General features: G+C 34.8%; 1 protein-coding gene across 15 annotated transcripts in view; it reads right to left on the bottom strand.

The window, feature by feature from the left end:
• The window catches only part of DMD (dystrophin), a 1154126-nt gene that overhangs the window by 676328 nt on the left and 460572 nt on the right, over window positions 1-17226 (bottom strand). For all 15 annotated transcript variants that reach the window (XM_085210257.1, XM_085210277.1, XM_085210286.1 and 12 more), the window contains 2 exons: window positions 14547-14726; window positions 8110-8285 (listed from right to left, as the gene is read on the bottom strand). In XM_085210257.1, the coding sequence (XP_085066383.1) occupies window positions 8110-8285; window positions 14547-14726 (356 nt within the window). The remainder of the gene's footprint in view (window positions 1-8109; window positions 8286-14546; window positions 14727-17226) is intronic.

Below are 17226 nucleotides of genomic sequence, written 5' to 3'. Positions count from 1 at the left end.
AGAGATATACACCTTTATAAATATAAAAGCTAAAATACAAAGCTGAAAGTACTAATCTAGTGCTACAGAGATCTACATAAACAAGTGAAAAAACAAGACAGGAATTTCATGTCTGTCCAAATATATTCCTGCTCCCCATTTATTTTTTTTTTTCATTCTCCACTGTGATCTTTGTGACTATTTAACAATAAGGTGTGAATGACTGAGTAATAAGTAATCAAAGCAGTAGAAAGAATCACACACTTCCCTAATCCAGCCTCACAGCCTATATTAAAATTAAAACCTCTTAAGAATAACGTTTATAAAACAATTGCTAATAATTCTATTTGCACACTTATTCAAGGAGGAAAAGATGATGATGAGGCAAGAGAAGCGGCAGAAATCTTCATTTCATAGAGGACTATACATTCAGAGGCAGAATACAAAAGAAAATCTCTCTGATGGTTTAGAGAATCTCTGTATTGGTATCAGGTTCTAATCCTCTAAATCAAATTGAACTGCCAGTGAAGAGATTCCTGCCTCCACATCTATGCAACATTAAATCAACTGTTATTCCTGAAATAGGATGTTATCATTTGTTCAGCGTATAATAGCTGTATATTTAATAAACACTGTCATGAAATTTTACAACTAGGACAACAAAACTATGAAAGCCAGTATTTCCACATAAAACCGGAATACTGTTTATTCAACAAATTGCAAGCACTAACTGCATACCTAATTGCACCAATAACCACGGGAGAATACAAAAGCATGCTTTTGTAACTATGACTTAAGACTGTTCAACACATCTTAAAATGGAGAACAACCAATTATAAAGCTAATGGATTGCATTATGAGATAAAAACTAACAGTTTCACAGCTGTTCCTACTGTGCTTTTGGATGTAAATTATTTATGTTCCATTTCTAATGAAGATTGCCAACATCTCTGCCCAATGACCAGTGATGTGAAGTTCTACCAGACAAGTCTGCACAAAGTAATTAGTGAAGCCCTTAGTAAGGGCTTTATTAGGTCACTTAAATTAGAACAGATGCCTAAATGGTGTAACCTCACTTGAAGATCACTGAGATACAAAGAAGCATCCAAATAGAATGTATGCCTTTTCAAAAAGATAGAGCAGTAATACCATACAATCCTATGTTTCATGAAATGATCTGATTCAGGGCTTGCCAGCACCAAATGAGAAACAGGAGAACCTGCTCTAAGGATCAAGACAGAATGTGGTCAGAGATTTATAGGTATTCAAATAGATGGGATTGCCACCCTCTCCTCCTCTTTTTTTTGAAATTCAGCCAGCAGCATACAAAACACTCCTCAAGAAACAGCAGCCCACACTGGCAGAAGGGTTGTCACTCTGCTGCCAAAGTGAACTCTATTGCTTGTTCCTCTCACAGCCAACAACAATACAGGCAAAAAAAAAAAAAAAATGGCCACTTCTTTCACCTTCCTTAAATCTATAGATGAGGCCACTTTCTCTCCAGCCACTATTAGCAATTATTGTAATTACGCTGTTCTGTAGCACAGGTATGAAGAAGCTGTAAACTGGAGAACACAGAACATCAGATACAGGATAAAAATAAAGACAAGTTTATCAGTACTAAACTCTCTTGACAGCAGGTAAAACTGTCTTACTTCTTTTGTTCATTCCATTCTGTCGTTGCAGTTGAATAGGAACACTGAGACAAACTAGCTAAAAAACAGTGTGATACTTGATAAGAATAGTCTACTATTAACTTGGTATAGCATGGAAAGTGACAGAGCAAAATGTTCATAAGAGACCATTTCTTCCTTTCTTTAAAAAAAGGACTTAGTCTCTTCCTCTGCAACATCCACCTCTGGAAGTATAATCTAGAAGAGTTGAAAATTTGGGAGTGTTCTGATAGAATAATAAAGTGATCAGGAAAAAACTACATGGCCAAGATTCATCAGGTGTTGGTAAGTATTAGCCACCACAGATAGCATCTGGACAGAACTGATCTCAGATGCAGATGACAGATTGCTCTGTCAGTTGTAGTTTCTTCTGTTTAAGTAAATATAACTCCACAAACAGTTTGTTTGTTTGTTTGTTTTTGGAAAAAAAGAAAAGAAAAAGAAGAAGAAAAAAAGGAAGAGTTGGGTTTAAAAGAGAAGAAAATTAATTCAAGGCAGCTTTTTTTTTGCAGCACATAAATATCCTCAACAGAGTTTAAAGGCATATTGCACATTTCAAGAGCCTTGGAAAAAAATATCTCTCATATTCAGCTTTTTTAAAAACAGGAAATGCAGGTAGAATATGGCATTTAATCATTGTGCTATGATGACTGGGCATTTCATTTCTGAGTACTTTAAGTTACAAAGTACAGTAACTCTAGATTGATATATTTGATCAATAAGGTCTTTAAATCTCATAAGTACAGCAATATTTTTGGCATTAAAAAAAGTAATGAAACATTGCATTTCTGACCCAATAAAGTTGGGTGCATGTAGAATTCGTTAAAATAAATCCATCAAAGGGAATAAAACCACACCACTTGACACAATCACTCCAGATAATTACCTCAGTATAGAGTGGACGTAACCTTGCTGCCCGGCTAAGATTTCAACCCACAGAAGAGTGTCTAGTGCCTCTAAATTCTTTATGGAGTGCTCATGTTTCAGTTTTCAATTAGTTTGTCTTTCTGCTATTCCACAACAGAGATACGATCCTATACTGCCCTCATGGCACCTTCATAGCCCCACACATCTCTTACAATAATTCATTTTCTTAATCATACTAAACCACGGGCCCACTGCAGATTCCCATTCGCAACTCTCTTGCGTAGATCGTGCATACAAAAGATTTGTTCAAAAAATTAGTCCTTCTTCTTCTGGGTTTCCCTTCCAGTACAGGACAATCTGCATCTTTAAGGTATTTCACAAGTTAGTTACATTTTTTTCTGTGCATGGAATTCCTAGCCAAAAATTCAGCAAGGAATATCTTGCAGAATGCTCTGGAAGCAGCCTGTGTAGAGACCAGCTCCCTTCCTGGGCACCTCGAGACTGAGGAGGTCACCTCTCCCCTCAGCATGTGATTGGGACTGAGTGCCTTGTCTCAGTAAGAGCCAGGTTCCCCTGGTGCTATGTCCTCTTCTTAGCTTCATATTCCTGGATGTATACAGTGGTCCCATATCATTTCCACCATTTCTGGGAGCAGAGTATTACAGACTGCTTTTGGGGAAAGGTTGGTTTTTAGCCTTTCCTGCTGAGAAGTTGTGACATACCACACGGAAGCAAAGAACATGGAGGATGGGCTGTGTCCCACTAGAAGAGGCCACAAACTTTTCTCTGTTTTATGCCATAGCTATTAAATAAGAAATTTACGTATTAAGTTTCCTGCAAAATAGATTAGCTCCTCCCAGTACTTTGTGGTGGCTTTACCTATGCTAAGAAGCTGAGAAGCTAAGAATTTTAAATTTCACTTTTTGATTGTAGTAACTTTTCATTTTGTTGTGCTACTTATCTTTTACAGCTTGAGGCAAGTAAGGAAAATTTGTGCTAAGCAATCTCATCCTCTAGACTCCCTCTTCTTTCACCATTACTGGAGGATTTCAAGATGTGACTGAATAGGGTGCAAAATAATCTTATGTAGGCTCTTTTTCCCAAAAAGGTTGGACATGATGATGTTTTGAAGCTCATTCCAACCTCACCAGTTCTATTCTGTGATCATCTAGCAGAAGAATGGTATATTTTAATGATATATATATATAATGGTATATATTTTAATTACAATGGTATACTTTAGACTTGTATTTTTCATGTTTTACACACACTACCATGGTAAAATAAGGACTGTGAAATAGGATGCATGAACCAACCTGCCACACACTTATGTTTTTAACTTGAACGTTGTATAGATTCACATAAGAAGTCATGAAATGATATTATCTTTTCTCTAAATTAACATAATTTCATCTTACTGCTCCTTTTTAATGCTACTATGACTAAAACATGCTTTCAGAATTTCATTCTTTGAACAGATAGAAACTGTCTCACAATTTCCTTCATCACAGTATCACAGAATCACAGGAGTTGGAAGGGACCTCAGGAGTTCATCAAGTCCAACCCTTTCCATCCAAATAAAACTACAGTAGGCATAGCAACATTATAAAGATATAAGAATATTTGCCTTCATATTGAGCTGGGAGGGGATGTTACAACTCTTTCTGAAGAAACACATTACTGACTAACTGCATTTCCATGACTAGACTGAAATTCCCCACGCATCATCCCTGTTAATCACTCCTGGTTACCTAGAACATGTCAGAGAACAATTTTGCAAAAACCACACCTATTGGCATAATTAAACTGCTTTCTTCACCCTTTATACTTATATAGCTGATGAGCTAGCTTGGACATTGATCAAGCAGTCTTAGTTCTCATCTACCAATTCAATGCTTATTTATCCCAATATATGTTTTTTTCTCTCCTATATCTTGGTTCAATCCTAAAAGAATTTTCTCTCATTTTTGAATGACATTCTGGACCTCCTCTACACCTGTCATACTATTCAGTTTAGCTTCATCAACACTATTATCTGCACATTTCTGCAGTGCATACAGAGGCATCAAAGAAAATTGTCAATCGATCTTTTTAATCTCATAATTCTCCTTCTCTAGACACTCTTCCATGTTACCTTTCTCATAGTAATAAACCATTCCTTCTCCAGCCTTAGCAGTTATGCCTTAACAGTGTCATGGAATGCTTTGATTAAATTCAGACAGATTAGATGTACCACATTTCTCATATGTGAGAGAAAAGAGCTGAGGAGAATGAAAGTCTAGAGGCTGCTGTGTTCATTAACACCATTTGCCCTCAGCAAACAGCCAGTGGCTAGAAATGTAAAGCATTTTTAAATTCAGTCATGCCTCCCTTTGAGTGCCAACAGGTACCACAGTACTTATGTACTATGTACTTCCATAGTATAACAGGCAACACCAGGCACTAAATATGAAGAATATATATTCTCAGTTTATTAGTAACTTATGCCACTTCTTGCCATACAAACAGGATAAAGAGTAAAAAAAAAAATAGTGCACATGAAGTTTTAAAATACATTCATTTTCAGAACTTGATATATCCATAGCTATTTTTCATTCTAGATTAAAACATTTATGAATTGTTCATTCTTTCATTGTTCATTGAACAGAAAATTATAACCTTTTGTCTCCAGCACCTTTCTCTTTTCTCTGGCACTGGCTACACAGATACAATGCTAGAACAAGGACTATCCAGAAAACTGAAGAAAAATGGCTCTCCTCTTTCTAGATTTGCTAAGTACAGTTAAATGATGGTGAAAGAGCAAACACTACATTTTTATAAGAGGACAAGGATCAATCAGCTCAACAGAATTCCTGTAAAAGTGCTTAACAATCATCATTTAGTTCAGACTAATACAATTCTGTACTGTAGTGGACTACTTGAAAGAATATCTGAAAAAAATCTTTAAATATTTCATTATAATTTTTCCCTTAATACTTTTCTATTAAAAAAAAATAAAATATGAAACTTTTCTATTTGAGCATTAGAGTCTCAAATACAATATTTTAATGAAATGAAGGCCACTTTATTTTCAACAGATTTACAGTTTTGTTAACAGTTATTAAATGTAAAACACTAGATGGAGCAACTACCCTGCCTTAATATACCTCTGTCTTCAAAGGACATGGTCTCTTTCAAATTTGAAGAGCATTATTTTCACAATAATGTTATGACAGACATTCCTTGGAAATATTAGGATGCATGTACAAAGTTACTTATTAACTGAAAAAGAAAGATACCTTGGGTATTATTCAAGAACACAGGTATTATAAATATGTATAAATTAAATGATAAAAAGCTCTATTCTGCTTCCTATTTAAAAACCTACTCTAAATTGAATACTTTTCAGATTTTTCTATGCTGCAGAACTGACTTACGTTTTTTTCTAGTGCTATGACAGGGAAAATAACACCTTGGCAAATCTTTCACCTATATACAGGTTTTTCTACCCAAAAACTTAAGCCATGTTACATGTACCTCGAGGTCTAATGTCTTACACATGCTTTTAAGACTTATTCTATACAGCTCTAAATATATATATATATATTTTCCATTCTTGGATGTAAATAAATTCAAAAAACAAAAGTTAGAATATCCTGGAATTATTCTGAAGTTTTAAAGCACTAAATTAGAAGGCAGCTTTAGATTTTCGTGAAGGAAAAAAAAAAAAAAAGAAAAAAAAAAGTCTCCTACTTCTTTTCTCTGCTTTCCATTACTCATGGTAGTAAGTTGCCATAGGAGGAAAGAAAAAACAACAGCTCCTTTACTATGCATTTAGGCCACAGTGAATTGGCACAGTGGAAATATGAAATTAACTCCTGTTTATGTAGGTCTACAAAGTCTTAAAACTTAAATTCTTCAGAGTAAATGAGACTTGTACACTTTAATTCTTTCTAAACCAGTTGGAAAATAAAATTTAATAATAATAATAATAAAAATTGCCGTTTTTTTCTCAACTAAGCAGCTGTAGAACATACTCTTTGCAATATTCACAGAGCAGCTAAACTAATCTTTCTTCTACCTTGAAACTAAGCATCTAGCACTTCACACTGTAGGTGCAGTGCATCTTTGAGAAATCTTTCTTGAACTTGCAAAATGCAGAAATAAAATCTGGAGCACAATTTTTTTCCAGAATGTAGCAATGCAGACTGATGCCTACAGCTAGAGAAATACTGAGGAATGAAGTTGAGAAAATGTGGAAGTATCATTCACCCTCATCAAAAAAAAGCCCTAAACCACCTTCCTCTCAAAAGGAACCATGCAGATTCAAAATATTTTCAAATTGAGACTTTGGAGATAGTATTCATTTCATCCAGATTTAGCCATTTGAAATTTACTTGTTTAGTTTACAGACTTTCTATATGCAATGAAGTCAAAGACAACTCAAAAGAAATAGTTTTCCAATTTAACAAGAAAATGTTAAATTTAACAAGAAAATGGTGAGTCACTCTTTTCACATCAGATGTTTGGCTTTCTTAAATAATGGGGTTTTACTAGAAACCTTACTTTTAGAATGAGCAAAGAAGAGTAAGATAAATTACATGTCAGATTCAGATGTCTGTATAAAGAAAAGTGCCTCTAAGAATTTATGTGGCTCTAAGAATTCATTTTCCCTCCCCTCCCCCAATGAAATACCCCTTCAATTAAAACGACAACAACAAAGATTTCTTCATACTGATTGTACCCTATTCCTCTTACTAATATATGTAGTTGTCTATTTTAACACTGTTAAAGACTATTTGACCAGAAAATAACTTGCTGCTATAATTGAAGACACATTGAACTGAAAAGACATTCTCTATAGAAATAAGATATTGACTGTAGTTTCAGATTCTTCTCAGTCCTTACGCCTGCTAGCTTGGAATTCATATATTTATCTGAATATGTACATATATATATATACACGCACACAAACAAACACATATTTCCAAAACTACCACTAAAATTAGAGTTTTAAGTCTTGCTTCTAACATTATATTCTTAAGTTCAGTGCTTGAGTCAATTTTACTCTTTAGAAGTCTTTCTTGCGACTTTAACAAGTGTTCAGTATTATTCCAAAATCCTCTGTAACTTGTGTGAGTTACACAGGAAAAACACTGAAAATCACAGTATTGCACATTTCAACAAATAATAACCCTGACTCTAGATAACTGAAAAGAATAAAACTTGAACTTTAGAAACGAAGCACTATCTACACTACTTGCAGTCCAACTACTAAAAACATACTTTTAAAGAATTTAAAAAGCTGAAAACTTTCTTTTCTCCAAGTCACACAAAGCCCTATGCAAAATATATCTGCTGACTGCGATTACTATCATAATGATATTGATATAATGATTAACATTCTATACTACAAAATAGTTGGGATAGCACAAAAAATCTCTATAATTTATCCTAAGTAAGGAAAGATAACAGTCAGTTGGTATTTGAGTACAGAAATAGGATTTTAATTTCAAGAAATTCTACACAGAAGTACTGCAGTCAGATGATTAATTTGGCATTTTCATCCAACTTTATTATTATTCTCTCTCCATGTCTAAATGATTCTCACCTCTTTCTAATTTCCGAATCCACAAGGAGTTGCCTCTTTTTGTGAGGAGGTGGTGGTGGGAGCTCCTCTTTAGCATGCTTAACCAGGATTTGTTCCCTTGTGGTCACCATAGTGACAGTTTCCATTACAGTAGTCTGTGTTAGTGATGTCTGAGTGGTAGTGACAGCCTGCGAAACCTGTGAGAAGTATTAAAGCAGAGGTCAAACATTGTTTGAAAGATTTCAGTAAAGATCGTTTGGAATAGCAATAGAAAAATAATGAGAAACTGCTCCTGTCTAATCATCGGCTGACCTTCAGAAAAAAATAACATTATACTGAACTCAAATCAAACTGTTTTATTTGTCTCATGCTATGTGATTAAGATAACCGCACAAGTCAATATCAAAATCAGAGAGAATCTCAAACAGAATTAACTTAAGGCTTGCTCTTATAAAATGGTGAAGAAAATAAATAAATGGTAACAAAAAGGTCAATTTTATAAAGAAATTGAATAGTAGAAAATGTGTGAAATGTTACCACTGCTGTTATTCTGCTGCCATTCTGAAGATTTATTCCTGAAGACTCATAAAGCATTGTGATGTCACTAAATTACTAGTTGCTATTTTTACCCTTTATAATAATCTTTAAACCAGAACATAGTTCATCATAACCTACTTGCACAAAAAGGCAGTTAGCTCTCTGTCATGAAACCATAAATTAGAAAACATGCACTAGAAGACAAGTAAATTTACTTCCATTTCACTTCGTAATTAAAAACTAAAAGGAAGAAGTAGTAAGAGATAGCAAAACTCAAATATGTAACATGTATTTAACATAATGCATTTACACCAATAAAATGCATTTACTTTGCAGGGAAAAATGAAAATTAACTCCTAAAAAAGTCTAGTTGCATTAAAAAAAAAGGAGTGGGATGATAAACAGTATTGTCTGCTCATATTTGTCAAGATGATCTTGTAGGTCTTTGCCAACCTTGGTCATTCTATGATTTGATTTGTTGATTCGTTATACAGGCATTGCAATTTTATATTCTATGTAACACCAAACTACAAACTTCCCACTTAAACAGAGGCAGCTAGTTTTAATGTGCCTTAATTCATCAAAAATAGGTTGCTTGTTCTTATTGTTCTTCCAGATGATGGCTTATTTGTCAAAACGCTTTAGTCACAGTTCCAGTGGCCTCCTGAAAACGGTTTAGGGCAGTGAAATGGAAAATAAAAGGAAGACTTTTACATCAGATGCAGGCAAAGCTGTGTACCAGAAGAGCATTGCTTCTTGTTTTATTGCTAGCATGCAATAATTACAAAAGTCTTCCAATAGAGAGACAAGAACATTAGTATCTAAAATTTCACAGAACTATACAACATATGTAAATAATATATTAGTTCTTGCATCAGAAACTAGTGATAGTACTGAGTAAACCCTACTTGAGACATCAGTATTTCTAAAAAACACTGAAGAGGAATACTAGGTATTTAACTGCACCTCGTTTCCCACTTCCTGTGCATACTGAAAAATTAGAATGATGAGGAAAGGGGCATGCTATTACAACCAGGCCTCTTTTCAGCAGGCAACACAAGTAAAGTTAACAAAAAACTGGAAAAAAAAAAAAAAAAAGTACTGCTAGCTTTGCTGAATATTTCATGCAGCCTGCTGAACAAAAAAGTCTTGCTGATCTTTGTCCCGTCTGCCAGTGAAAATGATGGATAGGGAAGTCCACCATTACTATAATTTTGGCAATCTCACTTAAAGCAGCCAACTCAGTGCTGTGCTTCTCTCTCTATAAAAGTGCAGCAGTCTGAACTTCAGAGAAAAATCTGAACAAGTCAGAACACTACAAAATCAAGATTCAAAGCGGATGTTTTCTAAAATCCTTGGATTAATCATATCAATTGTAGTAAGCTGCCTGTAAACTGTGAGGACTTAGTTAACATATGAACTACATAAATTACGAGGAAAACATGCCAATTTTTATCACTACAATACTATGTATTAATATCCTTGGTTTGGTTCCCTCAGCAAGATGTGCTGACTGATATTTTCAACTACAGAAATCTCCAGTATAAGGAAATACTTCAATTTAATTTATTAAGATTTAATACAGCATTCTTTGCAACATTTTTTAAATTATTTTTATTTCTGGACAGAGAGAAAGAGCATGTTAAAGTTTCTGAGATCTAGGGTTCTATGCAATGTGAGGATAACATCTGTTCCTCAGTTGTCTCTGCATCTAAGAGCACCCTAAATCCTTACTTGCTCTGTATATGCAGCTTTGACTTCAGCTTCCTTTTTCTCTTCTCACAGTATTCTTTTTGCACTCAGTTTTATCTAAAAGTCGATGATAGGATGTTTCTGACACTTGAGGTCACATCCTGCCATGTTCCATTTGCCAGTCAATATCAGGGTACAGTCTACACTGAAGCAAGTGTAAAACAGAATAAATCACAGCTAGGGTACTGTAGGAATCATCTGCAGCACCCTACCAATTACACAGTAGCAGCAGTTCCAGCTGGTGATTTGGAACTGTGCTTCAAAAGCAGGCAGTGTAATTACCATATGCTCAGAGCAGTCAAGTCACGATGCTGTTGGGAGTAATGATTTACATGTCAAAACAGTAAGGAAGTACTTTTCATGCTTAATCAATAGGAGTAGAGGTTAAATACTATATATTTCAAAATGAAATTGCAGAGATGAATTTGACGTTCATAATCATTCTAATTACAGAGAATGGGGAAGGCTAGAACTACATTGCAAGGTGAAGTTCAGCAAGATGGTACACATTTTAAAAATGCATATACTAGAGGGTAAAGGAAAATCCTTAAAAATAAAAGAAATTAGCATTGAATTTGTTTGTTTCACGTATAATTCAAGGAAATCCAAATAATGACAGTACAGTTTCCTTATCTCTTTAAGTTCCTGACAGGCAAATATGAATTTGAGAAGGAGTGATACAAACTGGGCCTTTAACCCACTAGAAAATCATACTGGAAGTGCTAAGGTGACTCACACAGCTGCACTTTAAAAGGCTTCCAAAATACAATGTTTGCCTTCAGTTTCACATCAGTAAGCTCATCTTAGAAACATGTTAGAAGTCTTCTTTTTTTTTTTTTTTTTTGGAATGGACACATTTCAATCTTCTTTTTCATCTTCTACAGATAAAGGTATATACAATGTGTGTGTAGTAGTTGAGTAGTTTTATGATGTTTTATTTCTCTTTTATATGGCAGCCTACCTTTAATGACATCATTTATTGCTGCCTTTGGAAATGCCCTGAGTCTTGATATAGTCATAATTTTCCTTAACACTCACTTTTGGAGCTGTCATGAGTTCTTTGATAAAATGTATGTATGTGAGTAAGGAAGCTCAGATGAAGAATGGCATTTTCTTTACTTTGGGAAGGTTTTCAGTACAGTGTAGTGAAGCATAATGAGCTCACTCAAGGGGAGTTTAAAGTTTCTAAAAGTTATACATCTACTCTATAAAAGTTGTCCTTGTCCTTGTTTCCAGCCGTGTTCAATGAAAAAAAAACAGGCACTTTCATGATGAAAATAAACTGCTTTTGAGAGGTGCCAGTCTCTCTCATCTGTGCCATCCATCGCAGCAGCAACGTCAGCCATGAGTTCAGATTGGATGCTTCAAATTCACAGCAATGAATTAGCTAAACGTAGGAAGACTTGCATTCTACTTTATGCACATTTCTTTTGGGATTTATAACTGTTCCACGTCTAATTAGAGAATCAGCTTTGATCTAAGCCTGAGATATCCATATAATTTCTTATTTTGCTAGCCAGTTAATCATTTAGTGACACTTTAGTAAGAGAGAGAGAGGAAATAAATTATGACAAAAAATACAGTTAAGAAGATACTATGAGAATCATTAATGAAACAAAAATGTTAATTTTGAAGTCTGTACCCATGTTGAAAGAATAAAATCTGCATTTTCTGATGATTTTAGAGAAAAATGATATATTTACTGTTACCATCTTCTCTCCTCCCCAGTTCACAATTAGATGAAATAATTAGATATTCTAGAGGCATTTTCTTCTTGTCTGAACATGTAAATAAGCTCCATAACAAATAAAGCACACCAACAATATCTGCCCTGCCTAGGCAGAAACACATGGCAATAAGTACATCATTAATATTCCATAGGGCTAAGGTAAATGCAAGGACATACCTCAAGTGTGTAACAGCACTTTAGGAAGCAATCCTTTAGTGAGCACTGAATATCAAATATCTCCAGGATTTGAAGCAATATGCCCACATCAGCTACCTGCTCTGCACCAAGCAAAGTTGTTTCTCCTCAGAGGAGAAGTGTGGCATTATGATAACACTGTTACACTGTTTTGGAAACCCAAAGAATCTCCCACCTGTGCTCCATTATGATTTATAGATGTACAGCTTTACGACTTCACAAGAAGACTGGTTTTGTTTTGTTTTGTCATCTTGGTTCCATTTTCAAAATGCAACCTACTTGCTTTTAGGGCTAATTAACAATCTAAACTCTCTAATACTTAGGACTATTTTCAAAAGCAGTGCTTATTTTTTCCCAACTCATCGTGACTGCAGGTTTTAGAAATTTTATAGCTATAAGATACCAGCAGCCTTTATAGTAGGTGTATATATGCACCTACTAGATAGTATTCTACATTCTCTTCAGGAAGATCTAGACTATTAATTGAAACATGTTTTTTAGCCTATTAACACAAACGTGTCAAAATAAATGAGGATATGCATCCTCCAGGGAGTGTAGATGAGTATACAAAAGGAGGATTTAAGCTACCTTCCAATTAAACTTTCAAACTGACTTTAAAAAGTTCTCATGGAAAGTGTGGGAACTCACATAACATTATGAATATGTTTTAAATAGTGGTCTTAAAATGAAGACAAATATTTTAAGGCATCTATGCTACTAATACAGTATTGAAAAAGAAACTAAGTAACAAAATATGAATGAAGACATTATTTATAGAAGTACATCAACGTAATGTCTGTATCCAGAACACTGATTCTGTTCTTTAACAGTTTATAGGACATGGACAGTTTGTAATAGACTAAGCAGTCTCTTCATGGTTCCTTTTTCCCTGTATTCATTGCATTTGTTTTATGCAATTTCTACTTCTCTCACTTTGGTAGGCAGTTTACTTTAGCTTACTCAATTCTAGCATACATAGTTTATTTAATAAAAGTTTAACATGCCTATCATTCCTGCAGTTATAACTTATTTTATTATTATGAAATAATAGTAAATGAGAGAAGTTATGACACTGTCAAAATCAGAGGTTAACATGTTGATTATTAGTAATATTTTACAAATATATGAAAATAATATAACATTTTGAAGCTTGAATAGTACTGTTATTTAAAAGGAGCTACCGAGCTCCTTTTTACATATCCAAGAGCACATATCATAGAACATAAGTATCATGTAGGCTGTAACGAATACTGTTCTACAGTATTCACCTCTTTTATGAGACATGACAGTTGCAGGCATCCATGAGTTTATGAGTCGATGTACTAACTTCTTGAAATCACATGACCCAAGTTGTCCCAAATTCAAAATGCAATTCTGGATTTTCTTCTGTGTAAAAACTACATGGTCCTTGTTGTAAATATTCATGAGTTAAATCAACTGTTACAAATGCTCTATAGAACAAACTGCTTTTTACTGCTATTAGTAGTCAAATAACTGTCATACAAAAATAACACAATATAAGAAAGTGGAAAAAAAAAGTGATCAGATCTGGTTTTAAATCTAACAACAGAGAGATGGATACATTTTTGAATATTATACCGGAGCACTTAGTTTTGTTATATAGTTTAAAAAGTGAGAAATTTTAAACCTCATTTTATTTTTTAATTTTATGGTAAACAGAAAGGAGCAGGATGGAATAGTAACAAATGATGGCTTAATTTTTTCCCTCTGGCATTTCTGCCAAAGGGACAGTTTTCTTTATTTTTTCAAGAAGCTTCTCTTTCTATGGGCTCTTTTTTTTTTTTTTTTTTTAATACATAAAAAAGTTAAAGGTAAGCAAAATTAAAATTGCTGAAAATAAATAAAAATAGTTGTTTATCTAGGGAACAGTTTTTAACACTAATGTCAGACTGTTATTCCATAGACAACCATAAAAACAGCACATTTGAGGTGACCAACTATTACAGATTAAAAATAAACTGAATATTTTCATTTTGGATTCTACCATCCCTGAAAGCACAGTTAACAACCTGAGTAATCAACACAGTAAAGACAAAAAATTAAAGAGAACTAATATTCTGGGGTTATATTGCAGTTGTATCATGCTATCCTAAAAATTGTGTCTTAAGAAATCACAAAGGAAAAAAAAAAAATTGAAAATGTAACAAACAACACCAAAACTACTGCAAGCATCTGACTGGCACAGGATTTGAGTGCCAACAAGTGACAAAACAGTTTGACAAACCTGCTTAGAATTGCTCTCCAACTTCTGCACAAGGCTATCCCAACGCTGGGCAAAATTTTCAAGTCGGCTTTCCAGTTTCTGAGCCACTGCTTTATTTTTCACAGCTACAAGGAGGTCTTTGCTGAGTGACTTCAACTTACTCATCATTTGTCTTTTCATTTCTATATCTCCTTTTAGGATCTGTTAAACAAAGCAACAGCAGAAAGACTAGTAATTCAGACAGCGGCAAAACAAACAAACAAACAAACAACACCTTAGAAAGAAAGGAGCCCCTAAAAGGTGCCCAACAGAATCATATAAGTGCCTTAGTTGGAAGAGATCCAAAAGAACATTAAGTTCAACTCTAGGCACCACAAAGCACCACCCAAAATTCTAACTCTACGTCTGAGAGCACTGTCCCAATACTTCTTGAACTCCAGCAGCTTGGTACCGTGCCCACCACCCTCTGGTGCAAACCCTTTCCTTTACCCATAGCTGCCCCTCTTCTGACACAGATCCATGCCATTCCCTTAGGGCCTGTCTCTGTGAGGATCTGCAATGAACATGAAGGCTCCTCTCAGCCTACTCTGCTCTGGGCTGAAGACAGCTAGAGACCTCATCCACTTCTTATATGTCTCGCCCCCTGTATCCGTCACCATTTTTATAGCCCTCACTGGAGGATCTCCAATAGTAGTTTTATTTTCTTCTTATATTGTGATGCCCAAAACTGCACCCAGTGCTGGAGGTGAGGCTGCAACAGTAAAGAGCAGAGAGGGGCAACCCCTTCCCTTGACTGGCAGTGTTTGTTTTTATACACTCCAGGTACAGTTGGCCATTTTGGCTGTCTGGGCACACTGCTGTCTCAGGTTCAACTTGCCATCAGTCAGAGCCCCCAGGTACGTCTCTGTGGGCCAGCTCTTCAGCCTCTCATCCCCCAGTCAATGCATGCAGCCAGGGTTGCTCCATTCCAAGAAAAGAATTTGTGACTTGCTTGTGTTAAACTTCATGCTCTTGGTGATTGCCCAGCCCTCCATTTGTCAGGATCTCACTGCAAGGCCTCTCTATGCTCAAGGGTATCAACAGCTCTGCCCAATGTAGTAACATCTGCAAACTTTCTAAGTATACCTCGAAATCTTATATTCATCACTGACAAAAACATTACAAATAACTGGCCCTAAAACATAGTCCTAGGAAACCCTACCAATCACTGTCCACCGAGTCTGATGTAACCCCATTTTCTATAACCCTTTGAGCCCAATTGTTTACTCAATTTGTATTTGTCTAGCTGGACATTTTGTTCAAAAGGATAGTGTAAAAAACAGTACTGAAAGCTTTAATAAAATCCAACAAGATTACATCCACTGGCTTCCTTTGGTAAAGAAGGGAAAATGGGCAAGAACGTTTTTCACAAACTCCTATACCTCTGCGCTGTTGTTACTGTAAAAACTGCTGGTGAAGCTGACATAGAGGAATGGACAGATTGCACTTCACAAAGCAATATAAAATGACAGGTGGAGCAACTCCAGACACCAAAGCTTGCTTCAGGTAGTGATATAAATCAAAAAAACTAACAGCTGTGTGGCTTTATAACCTTTAAACTGCATGAATATTAACAACTATATCAACATTTCAAACAAAGATTATTTAAACTTTTGTGGTATTTTCCATACAAAGCATATTAAAAACAGGGGAAAAAAAAAATATTTCTAGAAAAATGGTATTTAATCCCTGAGTATGATGAAAAAAAATGAAAGCACTGAAGGAAAATGACAGGATCATCTCAGAGGTCTTTTCCAAACATGGTAATTCTATGATTCTACAAAAATAGCTTAGTTCTGTCAGGTCTGGAGAACCATATATTCTGCATCTTTCTGAGATCTTGACAAGCCCTGTTTATGCAGCAGTTGTGTCTCCTGAGGAGTCCAGAAGTCGGGGGAGTCCTGGGAGCTCTACTGAGTGTGCAAATGACACAGCCAACCAGTTGAGAACATGGAAACTCCAGTGTACAACCTCTCTGAGTCAACATTCAACTGGAAGGCAAACCTACTGATCACTACTACCTAATACTTTCCTGTGATAGTTTCAGATAACCTGTACAACCAAACTGGAGGATTCTGTTTTCACATTCTCTTACTGAAACTTGTCAGTGTTTTATAGTAATGAATACATTATAGTTTTGATTTTTTCCAGTGCAGGAAGAGACCTTGAGCTAACAACATTTGTTATTTAGCTGTCAGTTAGAGAATAAACAGGACTGTTTGACTTTTTTTAATTAATTATCAAATAATTCAGTCATAACTTCTATCAAGTGCATATTGTAAATTCCAGTATTGGAACATTATAAATGTTCAAAAGCAATTTATTTATTTCTGAATATTGCACCTTCCTAAGTTTATTTTCAAATTTTTACTATAGTTAATTTTTTGCTTTTTTTTAAACATTGCCAAAAGCATTCTTTAATCAATGTAATATTCTAATGAGCAACAGCTGTTGTAAAATAACTGTTTGGTTTCTGAGAGATTTATTCTAGTAAGAATTGGTGTCAACAAAGTGTCTTATTTATTTCTTATAATAAGAAATTTGCACTAAGTGAAACAAGTGAAAATCTAAATATATGTTAATTGAATTAATAGAATTCATGTACTGAATTAACTCTTCGCATACCTTTTCAGCAGATCTCAGCATGTTTTATGAAAAAGAG

This window comes from Meleagris gallopavo, chromosome 1 (assembly GCF_905368555.1).
Source record: "Meleagris gallopavo chromosome 1, MGAL_WU_HG_1.1, whole genome shotgun sequence".
NCBI lineage: Eukaryota > Metazoa > Chordata > Aves > Galliformes > Phasianidae > Meleagris > Meleagris gallopavo.
This window is presented reverse-complemented; position numbering and strand designations above follow the sequence as displayed.